The sequence below is a fragment of the Lissotriton vulgaris genome, chromosome 1_1, assembly GCF_964263255.1.
Source record: "Lissotriton vulgaris chromosome 1_1, aLisVul1.2, whole genome shotgun sequence".
NCBI lineage: Eukaryota > Metazoa > Chordata > Amphibia > Caudata > Salamandridae > Lissotriton > Lissotriton vulgaris.
Genome location: NC_141685.1, coordinates 1829157547 through 1829179004, shown reverse-complemented (window position 1 = coordinate 1829179004; position 21458 = coordinate 1829157547). Strand labels below are relative to the sequence as shown.

Here is a 21458-nt window from a genome sequence, read left to right as displayed (position 1 = left end):
AAACTGCCAAGAAATTAGCCACTAGTTTGTAAGAGGAGTGTATATATATATATTCTTTATAACTATCTTCCCCAGAAGATGGCTTGCTGGAAATATATGGGATACTTGGTGGTGGTTGTTTGGATTCTCCAGATTCGGAGACGTTCTTTGAAAGAGTAGTTGCTATTAGTAGCTTCCTCTCTGTTAGTAACACAAGTGTGCCCCTTGAGGAACTTCACGTGTTTGCCTGGCAATGAAGCAAATTGTTCACGGAGCTTAACAAAATAATGAACCAGCAAACAGCGTAATCTAGGAACCTTTGTCAGAGCCGCAGTGTCCGTTAATAGCAAAGGCTTGATAATTTCCTTAAAAGAGAAATCTCCAATACACCATCTCATGTGAAGTACATAGTCCTATTTTTGCAGCTAAGGGTCTAGCTTAATTTTGGTATTTTTGACTACATCCGGGAAAACTCAGAGACAGTGAATGGTTAAACTGCGATGCGTGCTTTGTTGAAAGTCTAGAGAGAACCTTCTAGCCCCCATTACTCCTTATGAAAGCTGGATGTAGTTAGTACATCTTAAAACTAAATCAGACGTTACTTGATGATGAAGGATGCTTTGTCGAACGTTTTGGTAACAATCTCTATGGGAATGAGGATTGTTGTTCACGTTCGTGCAAACCACTTTAATAGTCTGAATGCCCACGATGTTCTTGACAAATATTTTTCGTACTTTTCTTATAAATCAAACCATTGAACTGGATTCGACACCCAGATAGAAAGATAATACATAGGAGCAAAATGTGATACATGGCAAGCTGTAAAACTAATTTTATGGTACATAACTTGTTCTTTACTCGTATACTTTGGCATTCTCCGACGATTCCTACTCTGTGATACATCATTTACTTATATTTTTAAATCTTGTTGCTTGCACACCAGTGTGAAATATTGAAGTGTTTTAGTACCATTGTAAAGCCACCGATAATGTTGAATAGAATTCGGATTTATAACGTTATTGTTATTTCACCCATTAGAAAGACATTGGGTTTCCATGTAGTTAAGATCTCTACTTTGTGGGAGGGGATTCTCTACCTTTTTTTTTCATAGTAACCTCGAAGGTTTTTGCTACGTCAGGGTGATAGACTGATGCACCTAAACCTGTATTCGAGAGTGGTGCATTTAGAACCCTTTCTCGCATCAAATTCGGGAAGTAGCGTCACGCATTCTGACTAGTCTGTTGAAATATGCATTTTTAGCATTTGTGTTCCCATTTCTGTGACATTCTTGATAAAATCCTGTCTCTCAATGCCCATAACAAGGTTGTCCTCAAAGGTTTTTTTTTTTCTTTCAGGAAACCCAGCGCTTACTGGCCGAGCCTGTTCCTGGAATAAAGGCAGAACCAGATGAATGCAATGCACGGTATTTTCATGTGGTCATTGCAGGTCCACAAGATTCCCCGTTTGAAGGAGGGGCATTTAAGCTTGAATTATTCCTTCCAGAAGAATATCCAATGGCAGCCCCTAAAGTACGTTTCATGACCAAAATATATCACCCTAATGTAGACAAATTGGGAAGAATCTGTTTAGATATTTTAAAAGGTAAGTCTTGGCATTGCTTCCTTTCCTCCCAAACTATTCCCGTCTGTGATGTGATTTAGAAGCGATGCTCTTTACAAATAAAATCTGTGTTAATCTTAAATTAAAATATCTTAACTAAGGAAGTAACGTATTTGATGAACGCTTGCCTATTTGATTTAATGTTTTTTTTCTAGATAAATGGTCTCCTGCTCTGCAGATCCGCACAGTTCTGCTATCAATTCAGGCTTTGTTAAGTGCCCCCAATCCAGATGATCCATTAGCAAACGATGTAGCTGAGCAGTGGAAGACCTGTGAAGCCCAAGCCATAGAAACGGGTACTGTATGCGTTATAGCGTCTCTGCTTAGAACTTTAAAAAAAAAAAAATGTAACATGTTAGTACTCACGATTCTCAATGAACTGTTTTCATCACTGTGCTTGATTGAGGTTTGTTGTAAACGTAGTAGTCTAAAGAACTCTCAAAATTAAGGTCATATCTGTCCCTTGTACAACTGTATTTGTTCCTCCTACTTTAAAATTGTAGGTTGCTGTTAAGGATAAATGCTCCCTATTTGCTATCAAAATGGTTGGTTTAAACGGCATACGAAACATACAAGTGTTAATTGTGGTATAGCATGCACCACGCATTTTACATTTATTTAACTCCACATACTCTTGGTAGTATTTAGTCTCTGACAAACACATTGCCATATGTTTTTTCATACATTTGTTTAGAAAGGAGCAGAGAAGTTAATTGGATAGCAGCTGTTTAAGAGATGCAGTTAGAACGCTGGGCAGTTTTTTAAAAGCTCTATGGAATAGTTTGTGCTTTACAAGGCCATTCATTGCAGTACTGCCCTTTATAATTGGAAAAAAATGTTTATCCATGGAAGAGCCTACCCTCGCCCAGCGAGGCTTAACATCACACAAATGCTTAATGCCTCCTACCGAACAGAGGCCACACGTCCCAAATTAGACCTAGGTATAGATTTCAGAACTTTAGTCCTTTAGCAAAAACATTTCTCACTGCCATCCACATATGCATATGTTGTATCACCTCTTCCTTGTAGTTGTCAGTTATTATTTGTAACAACTGGAAAGATGATCCCCCCCCCACCCCCCCAAAAAAAAAACCAAGAATGTGTCTATTCGGATGACGTTTAAATGCCCACACTGCACCACGAGATCCTAAATCTAATGGGACCCAATCTCCGCATTTTTACTCTAGTTTGAGCAAGACACCATTTGCAGCATTAGTGTCCGATTTACGACAAAAGTAATTGCATCGAGTTCTGGCCAGAATACCATGCTAGAGCTGAGCAGTTCCGTGTTCCTGTGTTTAGTCATGAACCCAGATAAAAAGCCAAGCAGATTATCCTTCTGATGTGAAGGGAGGAAGTGGTGGGGAGGAGGTGGGTTAAGGCCATACAAGATACCTGGATTGAAATATTACACGCTAGTGGAGTTTGGAGATGAGATCGGTCTTCAGTTTTAATTCATCCAGAATTGTTTGAATTTTTTGTGGAAAAATACATACACATTTACTGCTATTTGAACAACTGGTTATTTTTGTATACGATTGTGGCACTTAGGATTTCCTCCAAGGCAACCAGTTCTAGAAAATGTACAATTCAATTTCTGGTTGAGAAGAATGTCAAATTTGTGCACACTAACTGATTTAGATAAACGTATCAAGTAGCATTGTTTATTGGAGATGTATTTTGAGGCAGGTTCACAGAAAAAGCTGCTATGCCATGCAGATAATGGAAAGCATTTTTTAGGGGATTAAAAGATTTATTGACTTTGCACCCCTATTGCTTAACTTAATGCCTATTGTATTAAGTATGCTTTGATAGTTGTAAAATAGGTGTCTCTGTCTTTTGACCTACATCTCTGAATGCAGAGCAAACTTGACAAGATAAATACAAGATGTAAAGGAATCTTTATTTTTCATTCACTTCTATGTGAACAGAACTGCTGTAATTTATCAGCTTGCTAGAATGGGCGAGTAGGCTCTAAAAATAGCTTGCCTTGGTGAAATCTGATTAGCCATTGCAAGTGGGCGAGTGGCTTTCTCGAGGCCTGCTAACTGGTAGAGGTGCACTCCTCCTCACTCCCATTAATCCCAGTCCTCATTGTTCTGCCCCGTTTTGCCTTTCTCTGCTTGTTTCTTCCCCCCACCTTTTCCCCTCCTCCTGCCATCCAGTTTCACACCTTCCCCAGGACCTGCTTAATGGAAGTTGCAGCGCAACCCAATTGAGCAGGTCTTCATCCCAGCTGCCCCTGCAACAGTTCTCCTTTCCAGCTAGCCCACAGTCCACTACCCTCTGTTGCCAGTCTACCTGCTGCCCTCTGTTTGTGCCTCCTCTGCTCTTTTTTTCTGCCTTTGGTTTTACTTTTTTCGGCTTGTTTTTCTGCCCTTTGTTTGACCTTTTCTGCTAGTTTTTCTGTACTGTTTGCCTTTTTTTGCTAGTTTCTTCCCGCTTTCCGCCATTTCCTCAAGACCTTGCTATATTTTTTTTTTAAAATAACTTTTACTTGTCTAGTTTCACATATATTGCAGGGCTCTGCACTCCAGAGACAACTGCACACATCAAATACACAGTAATAATGACTTTGACTTTTATGGATAATAGCAGACCGCATTATAACAACCCCCTCCCCCCAACTCCCTCCTCCTCCTGGATTGCGCCCATGTCACATAAGTCTATCCATTTTGTAACTTCACAGTCCCTCCGGGTCTTCCCGCCCTGCCACCTTTTTAACATGGAAACTGCATATGAATCAGTCCGGCAAGTGTACCTCTACCTCCCGTGGCTGGTCCAATTTTAGACCCCGGTAGTCCGCCCACCTCTTTCATATCTTTGCGCGGGCAACCCCTGGTAATGAACAGGTTGTTTGAGCCCCATACAGAAATCGAGCCAATTTTTCCATGCGGCAACCGATGGAACCCTGGGCGCCTTCAGTCCCTGGCGATATCCCTTTTCGATAGCGTGAGGCCTAATAGTAGAAGGTGACGTTTGTAAAGATTGCCCCCCACTCCCTCCATAACATCCAGCAGGGCCAAACGTGGCATGCAGGGGAGCTCCGAACCCAACACCTCAGAAAGGTAGGAGTATATCCCCCTCCAGAAGCCATGTAGTGAGAGGCAGCTCCAGACCGTATGTAGGAGCGTACCCTCCTCCCATTGAAAACGGAGGGACTCGGGAGATGCAATCATTCCCGCCCTCCACAGGCACTCTCTAGTGAAGTACACTCTGTGTAAGTATTTAAATTGCACTAGCCGCAGGCGCATTGCTAGTGCCTACCCTCGCGAGCCCGCTAGCGCCTCAGCCCAGTCCTCCTCCAGTTCACCCACATCCACCTCCCATGCATTCTTAAGCCGCTGCAGACTGGGGGACAGTGAATGACCAACGTCTGGTATGTGCGGGAGATCTTGAGGTCCAGGAGATCTCCTCCCCCCCCCCCCCCCCCCCACCCTCCCCCCATGAAGACCTTCGCTTCTATGGGGCTAAAGTCGGGGAGAGACTCCAGGCCCTCCAGGCTAGGGACGAGGGCGCATCTAAAGTTTAGATAGCGGTAGAACTGGGATCGTGGCATCGCATATTATTCCTGCAGGTCCTGAAATGATTTGAGTGTCAGATCCTTCATAACATCCCCCAGAACCGAGATGCCTATTGCATCCCATCCCCGAAAGCCCTGTAGTACTGCTAGCTGAGATAGGCGCCCGTTGCCCCAAAAGAGGGTCTCACGGGTCAAGGTATTCCACCACCCGATCCTGAGTAAAGCCTGCCTCCAGATGAAGAATACTACCTTCGTGGCCGACGGCAAAGACCTCCGAAGCGGTGCAGAGTATAATAGCGTATGTAGGGAATGGCGTCCCATAAGCTGCCGCTCAACCGCATATGCCAGGTCCCCCCTGTCCCCATACCACCACTCATTGAGGATCAGCAGATGCGAGGCTTGATAGTAGAAGAGGACATCTGATGAAGCGAGACCCCCAGAGTAGGTAGACCGGAAGCTGCAATAAATGGTAGACACTCAAGCACAAGAACAAACGTTACCTAGGCAATGATGGCACTTGTGCAAGTATCTAAAGCTAACAAAATGTAAGAGGTAGCAAACAGTGTGTTACAAGAGAAAAGTGACGTGTGCATGTTACAAAAGCGTACCAGACACAGGTAGAAGGATAATACTTCAATAAATGGCAGACCACTCAACACCACAAGAACACACTGGGAAGGCACTTCCATAGTCATGGAGAATAGAAATTCCTATAATGGCAGGTCCTCCTTCAGATAATAGAGAGGGCGAGCATTATATTTGAAAGTGTCTTTGAAGGAGGAGAATTTTGAGGTCCGTTTTGAAGGCCTGGGAGGAGGTGGTGGTCCGGAGCTGAGGCGGAAGTGAGTTCCAGATTCTCACCGCGTTGCCTGAAAAGGATTGGGCCATCGATATATCCTTCTTGAAAGTGGGAGGTTCAAGCAGTATATTTTCCGCATTACGTGATGGTCTAGAGCCACCAGAGAGTTTCAGTTTATTCGCCAGGTAGCTAGGAGAGGAGGAGTGCAAGGCTTGGCTCAAATTTCTTAACCTGTCTTTACTCATCTCATATGTACACCATCTGAAATCGCAGTACATGCCTAATTGTCACTCCAGAGAGACAAGACGTCTTCTTTGTCCAAATTGAACTTTCTAGATTTTCTTGCAAGATCAAACTTAATTGATATTTTTGATAAATTAATTTCATGACTTTTATGATGCAGTGGAGGTACGTCCGCCCCCTCCCCCCCCCCCCTTGCCCCCCAGAGGAGATTGTAGCATTTGAGAACATTTCCTCATTGAGACAAACATTATTAACCTAGTTTTTCCTGGAAGTAGCTTTTGCCTCGTTCTTATAGTTTAGTGGGTATTTACCATTCCCTGTATTGCTGCACGCCACCTTGGTGCTGCCATTATGAATGCTCTTCTTCAATGGCCTGAGATTTTGGGTCCATGTGTATTGGGAGAAACAGAGCTATGAATTCTGTTCCGAGTTACTGATTAGTTTCATTCTCCTCATTGGTTTCCTCTGGTTTGCTGTGTATGTGGGGCAGTTACATACCATATTTTATACTTGCACTGCAAATGTCACTGCTGCTTGTTCTTTACATTTGATACTTGATACCTAAGTTCCCACCGATTCTTACATGTTCAGCATCACAATGATCCGAGGACGTTTGTCTCCTATCTAATTTTAAATGATTTCAGTTGCTTAATTTGCTCATTTTGTTGTCTTGTCTTTCTTAGTTTACTGTACCAAAAAGCATTTTGGTACAATAATTTCTTCTGGGTGAGAACATCGGTTGCACCTTTGCATTCTGCCTTAAATTTACACACTTTTCCTGCATTTTGGTGATCCTGTTCCACCTTTTCTTTTTCTCATGGAGACTTTTTCTGGCCCTTTTGAGTTTTCGTTAGTCAAGCTAGTTTAGCAGCTTTCTTGTCACTCTTGATGCACTTTCATTTACATGAAGTGATCTCTTCCACTCCTTTGTTAAGATCTGATATGCTCAAACTCTAACTTGTCTGTGATTGCCAGTTTTCTGAGAAGCAGATTGCTCCCAATTCCCCATCTTCTCCCGGGCCTCATGGTTCATGTAGAACAGGGATAAGGGAAATGGGAAATAGACTGCCTCGGGACTTCTTCCACATTGTCTTACTGCCTACTCTTGCTCTTTGTTCTTCTCTTGCTGTCTGTCTTCTCTATATCACTCTGTGGATGCTTGATTTCTAATGCATGCCGGAAAGCTCTAATAAGTTATATTTTTAACCTGTTTATGGATTATCTGACATGACCTATTTGTGATTGCTATTGATACTATCTGCTAATTACTATTATGTATTTTCACCTAACTTTCTGTCCTAAAGCCTAGCTACTCTGTACTGAAAACCTAGAATAGTTGTTTTTGAAATTTTTATCAACGGACTGTAGTCTCCTAGAACAAAACCTTTACTGACTAATTTGTTATTATGACTGATCAGCTGGAATTCTTTTTGACAGGATGCTCACTGATTTGAATAGATACACGAGTTTTAGGATTATCTGAATTATTCTCTTTCTCAGGTTCAATAAGATACAGTTCACTTTATCATAATCACTAACGCTCTTTCAAATGTACGTCGCTCAAAGACTCTTCAGGGAAGAACTCAATGAACCCAGTGGGCTCAAAGGCTCAAGTCTAGACTGGTGGGTATAACCTGGCTCTGGAGAAGAACATACAGAATAACACAAATACTAGGAATCTAAACAAAAAATATAATACATTAAGGTGTGCATGTGCAAAACTCTGAACACTGCTCAGTCAGTTGTGCAGTTAATAATGTATGTGTCCCAATTTTTCAGTCAGAGCAGACTCTTATGAGAAGTAGTTTCAATTTGCCTTTTCTAGTAGGTGGGCCAATTTGCTCACCATATTGGATTTCCTCTGTCTTTATCCATTCACCTAGTGATGTTTTCTGGATTCCATTTTGCCATGTCTTGAGGCCAATATAATACAGGCTAATGAGTTATTGACACCCATAATTTTGAGTTTCTTCACCTTGCCTGCCATATTGATTGTTAGTTTTGGAGTACAATTCTAGGATCTTTTTCTGTTTTTTAATAGGGTGTTTCAGTACAATGCTCTTGGATCCATTACCTTATGACTCCTCCAACAAATTGCTGCAGTAGGGGTGTAAACTTTGACAACATTCCTTTAGGTTTATATTGTCTACCCACCCCCAATAAACTCACAAGTAATGACAAATGGAAAGGTACGGCATTATGCTATTTATCCTTGATGAGCACCACCAAAAGTATACCTGCATTTGCATTCTATTGTTTGCTCATATCTTGTATGGCTTCAGAACACTTGAACATTCTGCCCTCTCCTCATAATCTTTGTGTGACAGGCTACTGGATTTACAAATACTGTTTGCTTTATGTGGATTTATTTATGTATTTTAAGTTTAGATTGCTTCATTGAGTGCCTGTTCTGTGGTTCGTTTGTTAACTTGATAAAAAAATGCTCAACTTTGATGTAGAATATAATGGTATACATGAACAAATATGGAAATGTTATGTCGTGGCTTTTGATTGACTGGTATTAGTCGCAAGACTATTTTTAAGTTACTTCAAGGGAGCCCCCTTTTTAGATATTGTTGAGGCAAAGTAGAAGTAATGTTGATGTTACTTGGAAAATACTATTATTGGATATTTTCGTATTGGTGAGAAACATTTTCCCCTAACCTAGATAAATTATTTATTATATTAGAAAGGATTTCAGAATAGGGTACACAATGGGATCTTGATGTCTTAGAACATGTGGAATGAAGTGTGGGTTATTCCAAACTGTTTTGAGAGCTATTGCAATTTTCTCTTTCCAAGACTAAATTTGAAGGAGTGCTTGAACACAGAGTAAATTGAGATGAAGCCTAGTGAAGCTAGTGACTCATTTGATGGCGTTTTGCCTAACCTTGTGGTGATTTTGGGGACCAGGTTAACAAGCTGCAGATGTAGGGCCATGAGGAGAACGAATAATGTCATTGGTTTGATCATTAAGCCTGTCCTAAAATCGCACAGCTTATTAAATAGCTTTTCTCAGACTAAAGGGGCAACTATTTACAAGTTGTAATTGGTAGTCGTTGTCTAGTAATTTAGTTGTATCCAAGAGAAGCACAGCTCAATAACTTCCAGTGCTTAGTAGAGGACCTTTAAATCATTCTATTTACTTAATGCAATAGTAATGGTTTCCCAGAAACAGGTAAATGACCAGGACAGAGAAAACAGCAGATGGACACAATGTACAAGAAGGCTATATATAACGTATTTGCTCAAAAAAAAATCAAGAAATACACCAAATCTTTAAGCTTCTAAAATGTTGTTTTTATTCAGCTCTAAAGCAATTAATCTTCATATATCTGTATTAGGGTTCTGACTCAAAAATATTTCACCCCCGAAGCCACGGAGTCCACATAGTTTCTGCCACCTCATTGGTTTCTGTATCCTCAGAACAACTCTGACATGTCAGTAATGTTTCCAGACATAGCATCAGACATGACCTTAACCTCTACTATCATCAGAGTATAGAAATAATATATTTCCTTTTATCCGGCAGAATCTCTGTTGGCTACACATCTGACATTCCACACACAATCATAACTCGCCATACTATGGAAAAGAACTTTAACAATTCTGATCCACTTTCCGAACATAGGCAACCATTTTAGTACCATCATTTGGTGTCAGAATTTTCATTACTTAAGTGCAACATGTTCAACTATCCTTGGTTTGCTCTACTATGCTCTTTCCTTCTTTTTTAATTTGTTTTTTTTTTAACTACCATGGGCATAACATGCGCACAGGTTCTTTTCCTTTCAGTAAATAAAATACACCCTTCAGTTTGGTGTGAGGACTAATTCTATACACCTACAAGTTAAAACACCTTCCAGTCCAAGCCCATGCCTTTGTATTATTCTCTTTAATGACTATTTAATCATTCACCTTGCTTTTTGAATTGATCTAATGCTCTGGTGATATGTTTATACACTCCCTTCATTCATAACAGTTAATTCAAAACCTTTATCAGTGATGAGTTTCTGAATATTCTTCCATAGTAAATATATCCACAAGAAATTCATTCACAACTTATGCAGTTACTAGACTTAAAAAGGTTACTATTCGCCTTTTGGAATGTGTCTACCAAAACTAAAGCAAACCTAGGGTCACATGGTAATCTATTAAAAGTTCGAAAAATGTCACATGCTATACTCTGACAAAAGTGGCCAATTGGCCAATAAGTGGCTCTGGCATTGTTCTGAACAATAGCGATTCTCCTATTAACATGACCAGAGAATCTGGATTTCATTAAGGACACAGAGGCTAACATTATGCATTAATTTCTTAAAGCAGTCACAAACAGCCACGCTTACATTATAAGCAAAATAGTTCTAGAATGCAGTGACCACAACTAATAAAAGGCATGAGCAACATCAGAGCTGCCTCTTTTAAATGGAACGAAGCAAAAAAAAATCATACGGCTTAAATGCGCCTTTGTAATCGATTAATAAACGTTCAGTGAATTAATCAACATTCACTACCACTGAAATACGCTCACTGACACTTAAATGCACCCTTGTAATCAATTTCTAAACGTTCACTTGAAATGTGCCATGCAATTCTGTTACTGCGAGACTGCAACCAGCTCTATCAGTGCACCTCAATTCTGATGTGCAGCGTTCTCTGCCCTTCCAGTGCATAGAAGAGCTCCCACAGTGCAAAAAGCATGTTGGTTGCTCCGGTTAAGGGTCCAAGATAAGCGAGGGGCCTTTCACACAGGTGAGAACAAGAAGGGGGGGGGGGGGGGCGGTGGGGAGGGAGGAATAGTAAGCCTTCCCCGATAATAATATGCAGACCTTCAAGCAGCTATGGGTGGTCGCGATCTGAGTCACAGAGCTTTAATGTATACTTCAACGTAAACAATGATTCACTCCTCAGGAGCAGGTGCCACACAAGTGTTGGCAAACAATTCCATCTTAATATAGGGTCAGCAATGTGACAACCCTGTACCCTGGCGCGCAGAACCCCAATGCGCTCACTGACCCTTAAATGCGCCTTTGTAATCAATTAAGAAACGTTCACTGACACAAATGCGTTGTGGAAACAATGCGTTGTGGAAAAAGCATGCATGCAAAACACTGTTCAAATGCGTTGTGGAAACCCGCTATGTGTTGTGTTGTGGAAACCCGTGATGGGATGTAACATGCGCAATGTAAAAGCATGCATTGTACAGGTTGTCGTGATGTAAAATGTGCGTTGTAATGCACCCACGATGTTGTCTCATCGTTTGTAATGGGTGTTCGCCACTAGACCTGAGGGCTTGGGCTTGTATTCTCTGGAGAGCACGGTAACTCAATGGCCCCGGAAAGATGGCTTGAATAGAGGAAGAAAGTAAGCCCAGAAGCCTGGCTAATTCCCGAAGAGTTAGATATTGTTGTTTTAGGGCAAATCTGATCTCTTTGCGAATCTTGGCATTCTTCTTGTTGGGAAGAAGGCACTTCGAGGTACGTACGGTGAACCTGAGGAATTCTAGAGATTTTGAGGGGATAAGAATACATTTTTCCCGATTTATAATGAAGCCAAGACTCTCTATAAGCTTCATGGTAGTCTTGAGGTCTTGCAAAAGCTGAGTGGAGTTGGGACATAAGGATATCGTCTAGAAAGATAATTAATCGAATGCCTCTTTCTCTCAGGAGAGAGAAGATAGTTCTCATGATCTTGGTGAAGCACCAAGGGGCGGATGAGAGCCCGAATGAGGGGTCCTGAAATTGAAAAATATGATTGTCCCAGATGAATTGACGAAAGGGCTGGTGTTCTTCAGCCATAGAGATGGTAAAGTAAGCGTCCTTTAGATCTAACTTGACCAATTAGTCTCCTTGTAGAAGGAGGTCTCTTAAGAGGTGAATACCCTCCATTTTAAAGTGTCTGTAGACAAGATACTTATTTACCTGTCGTAGGTTTATAACCGGTCTACAGCCTTTTTTCTTTTTTTGAACCAGGAAAAGGGTGCTGACGAATCTCCTTAGAGACCATGGCAATTTTACAATAGCTCCTTTTTGAAGCTTGGAGATTTCCTCCTTGACAATCTCTTGATGTTCTACCGAAAAAATCAAAGGTTTGGGCGTGTGTGTTTATGAAGGATGGTCTATAAAGTCTATTTTGAAACCTTGAACAGTCTCCAGAACCCACATATCTTGAGTTAAAGATTTCCAAGTGTGATAAAAGTATTTGAGTCTGCCCCCGACCTTGGGAGGGAAAGAAGAGGAAGACTTACTTGGAGGGTTGCTGTTGGGCTCTCTACGGGAGGAGTAACCTCTGTTTCGAGAGCCTCTGCCTCTTTGCAGGTAGAACTGGCGGTTATAAGGGCAGAATCCTCTGCCTCTGAAGGATGAGAAGGGTCGGTAGTTGCCTTGGCCGGAAGAAAGGCCCCTTCTTCCAGCCTGTCCAAAAACATTACTGTTAAAGACACTCCGCATATTGCTCTGGACCTTGTCTAGGGCAGTAAAGGTGGAAACGTATTTTCCTATAGATTTAATCATGTCCTCACCAAAAAGGAGACCTTTGGGTTTTTGTGAGGGTTCTTTTTCAGCTAAATCACCCAGTTTTGGAATTGATTTTATTAAGGATGGTCTTCCTCCTTTCAATGTTGAGGCTTGAGTTGGCGTTACCAAGCAGAACAATGGCCCTTTGGCTCCACCCTCTGATGAGGTTGATGTCGACAGGGGAGTTGGAGATATAGGAATCTTTGGCTAAATCCAAAATCTTGGTGAGGGGTCCGAGAACGTCAAGGAGACTATCTTGGCAGTTCTTGAGGGCTTTTCCTAGGGTCTTTACCTAGTTTGAATAAAAAGTATATCAAATCAGGGTCAAGGTTCGGAGTCTGACGGACCTTGTCTTGAATGGAGGGCCTCGGACATTCTGACTTAAGAGTGATACGCGTTTCCCTCTCAAGAGTTTCTGAGCCTTCTGGTGATACATTTTGAAACATGATCTTGGGGAAACCATTTGGAACTATTGGGGTGGGAGTTGTTGAGAGGAGAGAACATTTCTCCACCCAGGGGGTCAAGGATAGCATCTTTAGCGGAGGGGAGGAGTCAAGCTTGAATTGATTAGTGAAGTCGAGGTCTTCGTCATCCAGTTCAAGGACAAACTCTTCATAGGGATTATGGAGGACTTCTTCCTCATCAAAGTCGGTACCCGCATCATCGTGGGCACTATTATAATTCGTGTCGCTAGGGACACCCATCAAGTTTGTACCGCTACAGGCACCCATCCGATTTGTGTCACGAGGGACACCTGAATTTTTTGAGGCGCGAGGGCCTCCCAACAAGTTTAGGGTGCTGAGACCTCCCAAGTCAATTGAGGTTCCACGACCTCCCATAGTGCCTTCGCAGTGTTTGGACTTCTTCCTGCTCTTGGTGTGTAAGAATTGAGGATCACGAGGAGAGGTGTCATCATGTTCAGGAAGAAAGGGTCTCTTAGATGACTTTACCTCCTTTAGCGTGTCCATCTTGCAGGACCTCATTTCTTTTGTAGGAAGTTTTTAAAAGAGTCACTTGTGTGATAAGGGTTACTGGCAATGGCATCGTCTGATTCCATGTCAGACATAACAGGTACTTAGAAGAGAAAAATGCTGTTGTTGGATATGGACTTATGAACAACAGGTAAGTAAGGGTTAGATTAACAGAAAATATAAGTGGCGATGGAGCTATTTTTTTTAATATATATTTTTAAGCTTTTTAGTAGGGGATATAAGCGGACATGTGCTGGGTGTATATTAATGATTTAAAAGTCAGCACCAGTAAGGGTTAATAAAATGAGTTTCAGTAAAAGCTGTCTTCCAATAAGGTTTGTTGTTGCTTTTCCCCCTTTTTTCTTTTTTTTATTTGTTTAAGCTTTAACAGTAAAGATCCCTAAATACGCGAAGAGAAACGGTATTGATAAAATCTCCGGCAGCAGCTGGGGTGCGCTATGTAAATGACGCGCTCAAGCCAGCTGCTGCCGGAGGATTAAAGGAAAGGTCGTAGGCAAGCGGGGGATGCGATGACACCGTTGCCCGGGGCCATTCCTTGTTATGAAGGGGAAAGACGCGCTCGCGAACACTGAGTGAGCGCGTCTTACGAACGTAAGAGCGGTAAAGCCAAAACTAAAAAGTGGGTCAAATAAAGAAAAAATTATACCCTAAGGGAGAAACGGGAAAGGAGGAGGAGGCGCTCTTGAAGGGGGATTGCTGGCAAGAGTGAGTGAGGAGTGCGGGTCCTCCCAAAAGCACTTCAGTGAGGAAGAAAGAGGGGGGGAGGTGGTATCGGGACTCGATGACCGTAAATTGGAAGTCCGGGGAGGGAAGGGTTTATCAGGAAAACCGGAAATTCAGTATAAACAGAGAGGGATCGTAAAGCACAATAAATAACAATAAGTATAAGTAAGAATCAGTATTCATTAGTAATCAATAATAAACATGTCGGGTAAAAGCATTTAACATAATAAATAAAGGTAAAGGAGTATAAGAAGAAAGCAAGGTAAAGTAACTTATCTGCTTGCGAGCTGCATTTAAAAGAGGCAGCTCTATTGTTGCTCATGCCTTTTATTAGTTGTTGTCACTACATTCTAGAACTGTTTTGCTTATGATGTAAGTGCGGCTGCTTATGACTGCATTAAAAGATTAATGCATAATGTAGCCTCCTGTCTTGTAATGAAATTTATTACTGCACTCTTACCCTCTGTATGGTTACTTATGCATCATTGGCGCCTGCATCAAGACCTTGACACCAAAATTTTTTTAATATTTATGTGCAAGTCATTCCACAATGTCTTTCACTGACACATTCTAGAATGGACCTGTTAACACTTTGGCGACACACATTTATCAAATGTAAAGAACCTCTAGTTCACTCATATCCTGACTAAAAGATCTGACAAATGTAGACACATTAATGAGGTATATCTTAATGTGATGCCCCTGTCCCCATTCAAAATTTGAATCTTTCCTCAACCTTTTACCTAAAGAAAATTAATATAATTATACACAAAAAAAAATAAGCTATCCTTGGAGCCAGACAACGAAATATTCCTGATGGCTTCCATCCGTTAATTCTTGCCCCCTCCAGAAGTTTTATGACCAAATGTTAATCTTATTGTTGGAAAAAGCTTACAATTTTCTTCAGACATCAAACCATGCTTTTGTACCTTTTGCAAAGTTATTCCATACGTTTCTTGTGATACCTTTTATCTGATAAAACTATCAAATATTTTGCAGAATGATGTACATATCTAAAGATATGGTACATTGCCCTGGAAAAAGATGAAAGCTACTTAGGATAGTACTAATGGCATTCTCTTGAAACTAAATGTCACAATGTAGTAAAAGAGATGGAATCTTCCAATAAATCCATTGATCTACAGACCTAAGAACCTACTAGCATGTTCTCGGTTTCATTCATATTAGGTAACGCGTAATGTTACTTTCCTGCATCTCTGGTTTTCCAGCATTGGGTGTCCTTTATAGGTTTGAATGTGAAACCTTTCCCTATTCTAAGGCCTCCGCCAATTTTGAGGTGTGAGAAGCCTCCTTTTGTTATCTAGTTGCTGGCGACTAGAAACATGAGTTGACATAGCGAATAGGTCTCTCCTATGAGGTCTCTTGGGAAATGGAGAAGCACATAAGCAGAAGGGGGTGAGGAAGAAAATGTGGCAATTGAAAGGTGGGCTGCCTTCTAAGAACTAGGAGTGGGAATGGAGGGATGGCAAGGGGATTACAAATATGAGCACGAAGAAGGAATATGAAGTACACAAGGAAGAAAGCTGGAAAATGAATGCACATTCATAGACCACTTAACCAACAAGCATTTGCAATGCAACAGGTCTCGTATTTATGCGAGTTTAAACTATTGGCATTGTAAATAACAATGTCTTTTATTTGTTTTAAAAAATAAAATTAAGTCATTGTAGTTTACAATGCCAATAGCTCAAACTCTCGTATATGCAAGACCTATTGCATTGCAAATGCTCTACAGAACCGAAAGCATACGGTCAGCAATGTGAGACATTAGAGCATGGTGTCTGTGAAGCGGGCGGTGCGCTCAGTATTAAAGTTAAGCTCTACGAGAAGGATATTCATGTGGTACATGTAGGTTTAACTTATCCACTACCCCCGATTTTAATAACTTTGCTCAGTCTCCTCGCCAACTGCGTAATGAGGCCACTGCTGAGAAAGGCTATTTAATCAACGCCCGTTCCATCATCAAAAATAACATCTGCTTTCACGATTTCGTGACCGCTAGGAATCCAGCATGGGTGTTTATTACGGAGACTTGGGCCACAGACACATCGGGACATGACCTCCTCCTAGCCATCCCAGAGAACTAAGCCTTACAGAGATTAGACAGAGTTAAGCGTAGAGGTGGGGGCCTAGCTATCCTTCACCGGTCTCATATCACCTGCAGAACTAATGCTTTGTCAAAACTATCAGACCCCTTTGAAGCCCTTCACTTCTGTATTTCATCATCACCTTCCTCGTCATTCTCAGGGATTCTGATGTATAGGCCCCCAGGGCTGAGATCACAGTTCAGCAGCGACCTGTTTAGACTATTAGAACCTTATGCAGGCAAATCGCATTTTACCATACTAGGGGACCTTAACTTTCATCTAGATGACAACACTTCCAAAGATACTATATCTTTGATTGATCCTCTAGATGCTTGCGGTTTCACACAGCTGGTCAGGGAACCCACACATAGAGCATGCCTCACGCTTGAAGCAATTTTCTCTAATGACTCCCGGATCATGACAGGGCCACCGGAACAGCTAGTGTGGACTGACCATCTAGCAGTACCTATTGTACTTACCACCGCCAGTACAGAGCTTTCTATGAAAGAGTATTGTACAAGAGAATGTAAGCGAAATTATAAAAATATCTCCAATGACTCCCTTGCCCCGTTTTTCGGAACCCTCTCCCTGACTCCAGACCCAGAGAAGGCAGCTTCGGAACTAGCGAACTGCATCTCTGGGGCTGTGGATATTTTAGCTTCTGCCATCCCTAGGTATGCTGCGAGGCGTAAACCCTCTGCCCCGTGGTTTGGAGAGCAACTTAGGTTGATGAGACAATGATGTAGAAGACAGGAAAGAAAGTGGAGGAGGACATGGGACACTAAGGATAGAGAGCTATACAAAAATTCACTAAAGATATATAAGGCCTCAGTTATTAAAACTAAACAAGACCACTTCTCCAACATTACTACATCCTTGACATCATCTAGGGAACTCTTCAAAATCGTAGATTCCCTCTGTTCATTACAGGCACCTGATCCTATAATAGGCTCTCAGGAGCTTTGTGACAACATCTCAAGCTTCTTTCATACGAAAATTGTAGACATTTCCATGCAATTGGAAGTACAGAGGAAGCATCTGGGAACACATATAGCCACTGATTTGTCAATTTTAGAAATATGGTCAAAGGATCCTGATAAGACCCTTACCAATTTCCCTCCTGTCACTCTTGAAAATCTTAACCTCCTGCTGAATAAGACGAAGTCCTCCTCTCCCTTGGATCCATGTCCGCTTAAAACTTTGAAGGAATGCAGGGACACCTTCCTTCCCCATATCTTGGAGGTCATGAATAGTGCTTTAGAGCACTGGGTATTCCCCTCGGCTTGGAAGAGGGCCATCGTCAGGCCATTACTTAAGAAACCCTCTTTGGATCCTGCAGTGCTAAAAAACTTTAGACCTATTTCTCTACTACCTGCCCCAGCCAAAATGCTCGAGATGCACCTGAACCATCATCTGTCCACCTTCCTGGACTCCTCTGGATTCCTTGATCAGACTCAACATGGGTTTAGAAAACTACACAGCACTGAGTCTGCACTCACTGTAGTGACCAACAACATCAGGATGAATGTAGACAAAGGACAGACCACGATGTTGGTCTTATAGGATCTGACCGCGGCTTTCGACACCCTTTCTCCCTCAGTCTTAACATCTCGACTGAGGGAGTTGGGGGTGGAGGGGCCCGCCCTTAATCTTCTATCCTCCTTCCTGGAGTTTAGGGAGCAGAGGGTCCACATGGGTAAATACCTCTCCCCTGTAAAGTCTTTGCAATGTGGGGTGTCACAAGGGTCGGCTTTAAGTCCGACCCTATTCAACATCTATGTGGCCCCACTTGCTAGACTAGTAAGATCTCAGGGGATGGAGCTAGAGTCGTATGCAGACGACACTCAGATCATGGTGTCTCTGTCACGGTCTGTCAGCACCACAGCGTTCAGCTTCAGGAGTTGCATGCAATCAGTTGCCGATTGGATGACGCTCAATTCCTTGAAGCTGAATGGCGACAAGACCGAGGTGTTGATATTCGGAAAGGACAGGGACGCCTGGTTGAGTGAATGGTGGCCGTCATCACTGGGAACCTGCCCGACCCCTTCACAGTCGGCAAGAAACCAGGGGGTCATCTTTGGTATTGAGCGGGCCATGAACATACATATCAATAGAACTTTAGCTACCTGCTGGGGAGTTCTAAAAATCCTTCGCAGAATAGCTCACTACTTATCCCCGCAGGCAAGAAAACAAACAGTGGTAGCATTGGTTGGATCTCGCTTAGATTATTGTAATGCGCTATACACTGAGATTAACAAGGGACTGGTACATCGCCTGCAAGTAACACAGAATGCAGCAGCGAGATTTGTTCTGGACCTCCCTTGCTCCGCCTCCGCCACGTTAGCCAGGAAGAATCTTCATTGGTTACCCATTGAGCAACGCATTTCTTTTAAAATTACTTGCCTAGTCCATAAGGCCCTTACAGCAGGACCGACCGATGGACTGGGATCTCTGCTTTCTAATTATGTACCCAGCAGATGTCTCGGATCATCTCAACTGAATCTCCTTCTTATCCCCCGCACTAAAAAGACAAGATGGGGAGGTAGAGCTTTTGCATCAGTGGCCCCTCGACTATGGAATGCTCTCCCCTGCGAGCTCAAGGCTCTTTCATCCTTGCCCCTCTTTAAGAGAGCTCTTAGGACCTGGTAATATATTATGTTAGGCGCCTTGATGCCCATTGGGCTGAGTTCTGCGCGTTATAAATTTATTTTCATTTCATTCATTCATTTCAAAAGGAAAAAAACAGGTCGCAGTGTCCCTGAAGCAGGTGCCGCTCTGAACATGAAAGCAAATACAAAAAGCAGCCGCCATTGTCCCAATAAGTGTCAATAAGCAAAATGGTGCTCACCCACTAGATAAAGCAGACTGTAACGAGCCAAGTAAAAGGTCCAGTCGTTATGGGAGGTAACACATGCAGACAAGGCGGTACCAAGGAAGGACTAACAAGCCTATTTACGAATCAGAAGCCAGCATTTACGAAGGACTATGACACAAGCCAATGGCATATATGGACGGAGAGTGGGTGAGGCTTCCAGTGCATACTTGAATACAGCATGCCTCGCAGAGCACGTGGGCTGCCGCTAGGCTCTACCTAAAAAGAAAAAAGTAGCACCCTAAGGAAACAAGTAATGGGTCCATGCCTGAGGGGAGGGTTAAAAACCCTAAGAGGTAGGAAAGCAAACTGAAGCTGACGAATAAGAAGCAAGCAAATGGTAGGCAATGGACTGGCTCTAAGCGACTGAGCTAGTACTATATCTTACAACAGGCAGCGTATGCGCTGTGTTAGACTAGACTTGAGACTTAAAAAAGCCTTTCGTTTTATCGTGCTATAAAATGACTGTTGCACCATATCTTAATATTATTTCTACCTTGACACCAGGGAACTTTTAAATGGCATATGAACTGGCTTTGGTTAAGTAATTTGCTATTATAGGGCTAACTGTTTGTGAATTCCTAATTCATCAAGCTTTTGGTTTTCTTAGGTTCATTATTAGAATTCACATCTTTATAGCCATATTGATATTAATGCAAAATAAACATTGTGATTCTACTATTTTAGCAGAAGTCTGGTTGCATTTTTCCATGACGTTTTTAAGTTTGATTAAAAAAGAAAGGAAATTGGGAATTTGAGGTACTGTTATGCGTTTTATAATCTTTTTATTTGTAGTGTGCTAAGCGAGCAAGAAGTCTCAAAGATATTCAGCAAAATTGTACTGTGCATGGCCATACGTGTCTGCTTTTTGTGTGCTTCAAACAGAAATGGAGTGTGTGGATTTCTACAGATGTATATTCTAATTAAATCACTTAAGCAGTAATTCATATGCCAAAATGCTACTTTGAAAAGGGCTATTCTTATATTAAAAATGTGATTTGTACTTTAATTGTGACTGTACAAGTGTGTGATTTTAGCTTTATTTTTTTTCTAACAGCCAGAGCGTGGACTAGGCTATATGCCACGAATAACCTATAATTTCAACATGAACATCAAGTGTGCATCACTTTTCCTGTTCTGCCAAGACCTCTTCCTTTTTTTCGTTTGCATTTAATGGACACAGTCTTAGACAACATTACAGAATAAGAAAGAAGCCCAGACATCATCAGTCATTTTGTGATTAAATGCACATAAGCAAATCTGTATTGTCCTGATTCACTGTTGTAAAGCATGAGCAGAGGCTGAGTATATCATCTGGCTTATTAATGTGTTAAGGATCGTATCCTGTCTCTGCTTTCATTTGTCTCTCCCATCATGGTTTGAGTATAAGCACTGTGAATGAATGTAGCTTGTGTTAGCTGCAGGAAATATACTTTTGTTTTAGTTTTGTGGGTTCCTTCTTTCACAGCCCCCCCTCATTATGGTGATGATAATTGCATTATTTCATGCAGCTAACCAGCACTTAGGGTGTGCCCTTTGGCAAGTCTGTAACTTAGATGCTATAGATGAACAAGCTTGCTTGTTCGAACAGAAGTGGGAACATTTTAAAAGAAACATCACATTCACTAATAATACTGACTCTTTATCAAGTGCAGATTTCTCCCTCAGAAAAGCTTGATCATTTTTTGTATGGCTTGTCTGGAAAATCCAATGTTTTAGTAAAATATTTTTTGTTATTCTACTTTGCCTTTGTACAGTTTATTTTGCTGTGTTTATTTCATTATGTCTTTGTGACAGTTGTATTTAAACATTAAAGCAAGATTGAAACATGTTTAGTATTTAAACATTAAAATAAGATTCGACGATGTCAATGTTTTTCCTCTTCACCGCCTTCTGCACTTCACCCACAAGTTAATCATTGTCTTGTTGATACTAGCGTGCCCATTTCCTTTATCATGTAAGTGTTCATGATCTGGCATAATTAGCCAGGAAATGTATGTATGCTTTGGGTGTTCTAGGTCTGCACCCACATGTGGTATTGAAAGAAGAAAAAAAGATTAACTTGTTTTCTTGTACTGAATACG

At 41.7% G+C, this 21458-nt stretch overlaps 1 protein-coding gene across 1 annotated transcript in view; it reads left to right on the top strand.

Moving 5' to 3' along the window:
* The window catches only part of UBE2N (ubiquitin conjugating enzyme E2 N), a 102964-nt gene extending 81759 nt beyond the window's left edge, over nt 1–21205 (top strand). Inside the window, exons 2-4 of the mRNA XM_086919284.1 lie at nt 1335–1581; nt 1755–1895; nt 20432–21205. Of these exons, the coding sequence (XP_086775410.1) occupies nt 1335–1581; nt 1755–1895; nt 20432–20472 (429 nt within the window). The 3' untranslated portion in view covers nt 20473–21205. The remainder of the gene's footprint in view (nt 1–1334; nt 1582–1754; nt 1896–20431) is intronic.
* Nucleotides 21206–21458: the final 253 nt, after the last annotated feature.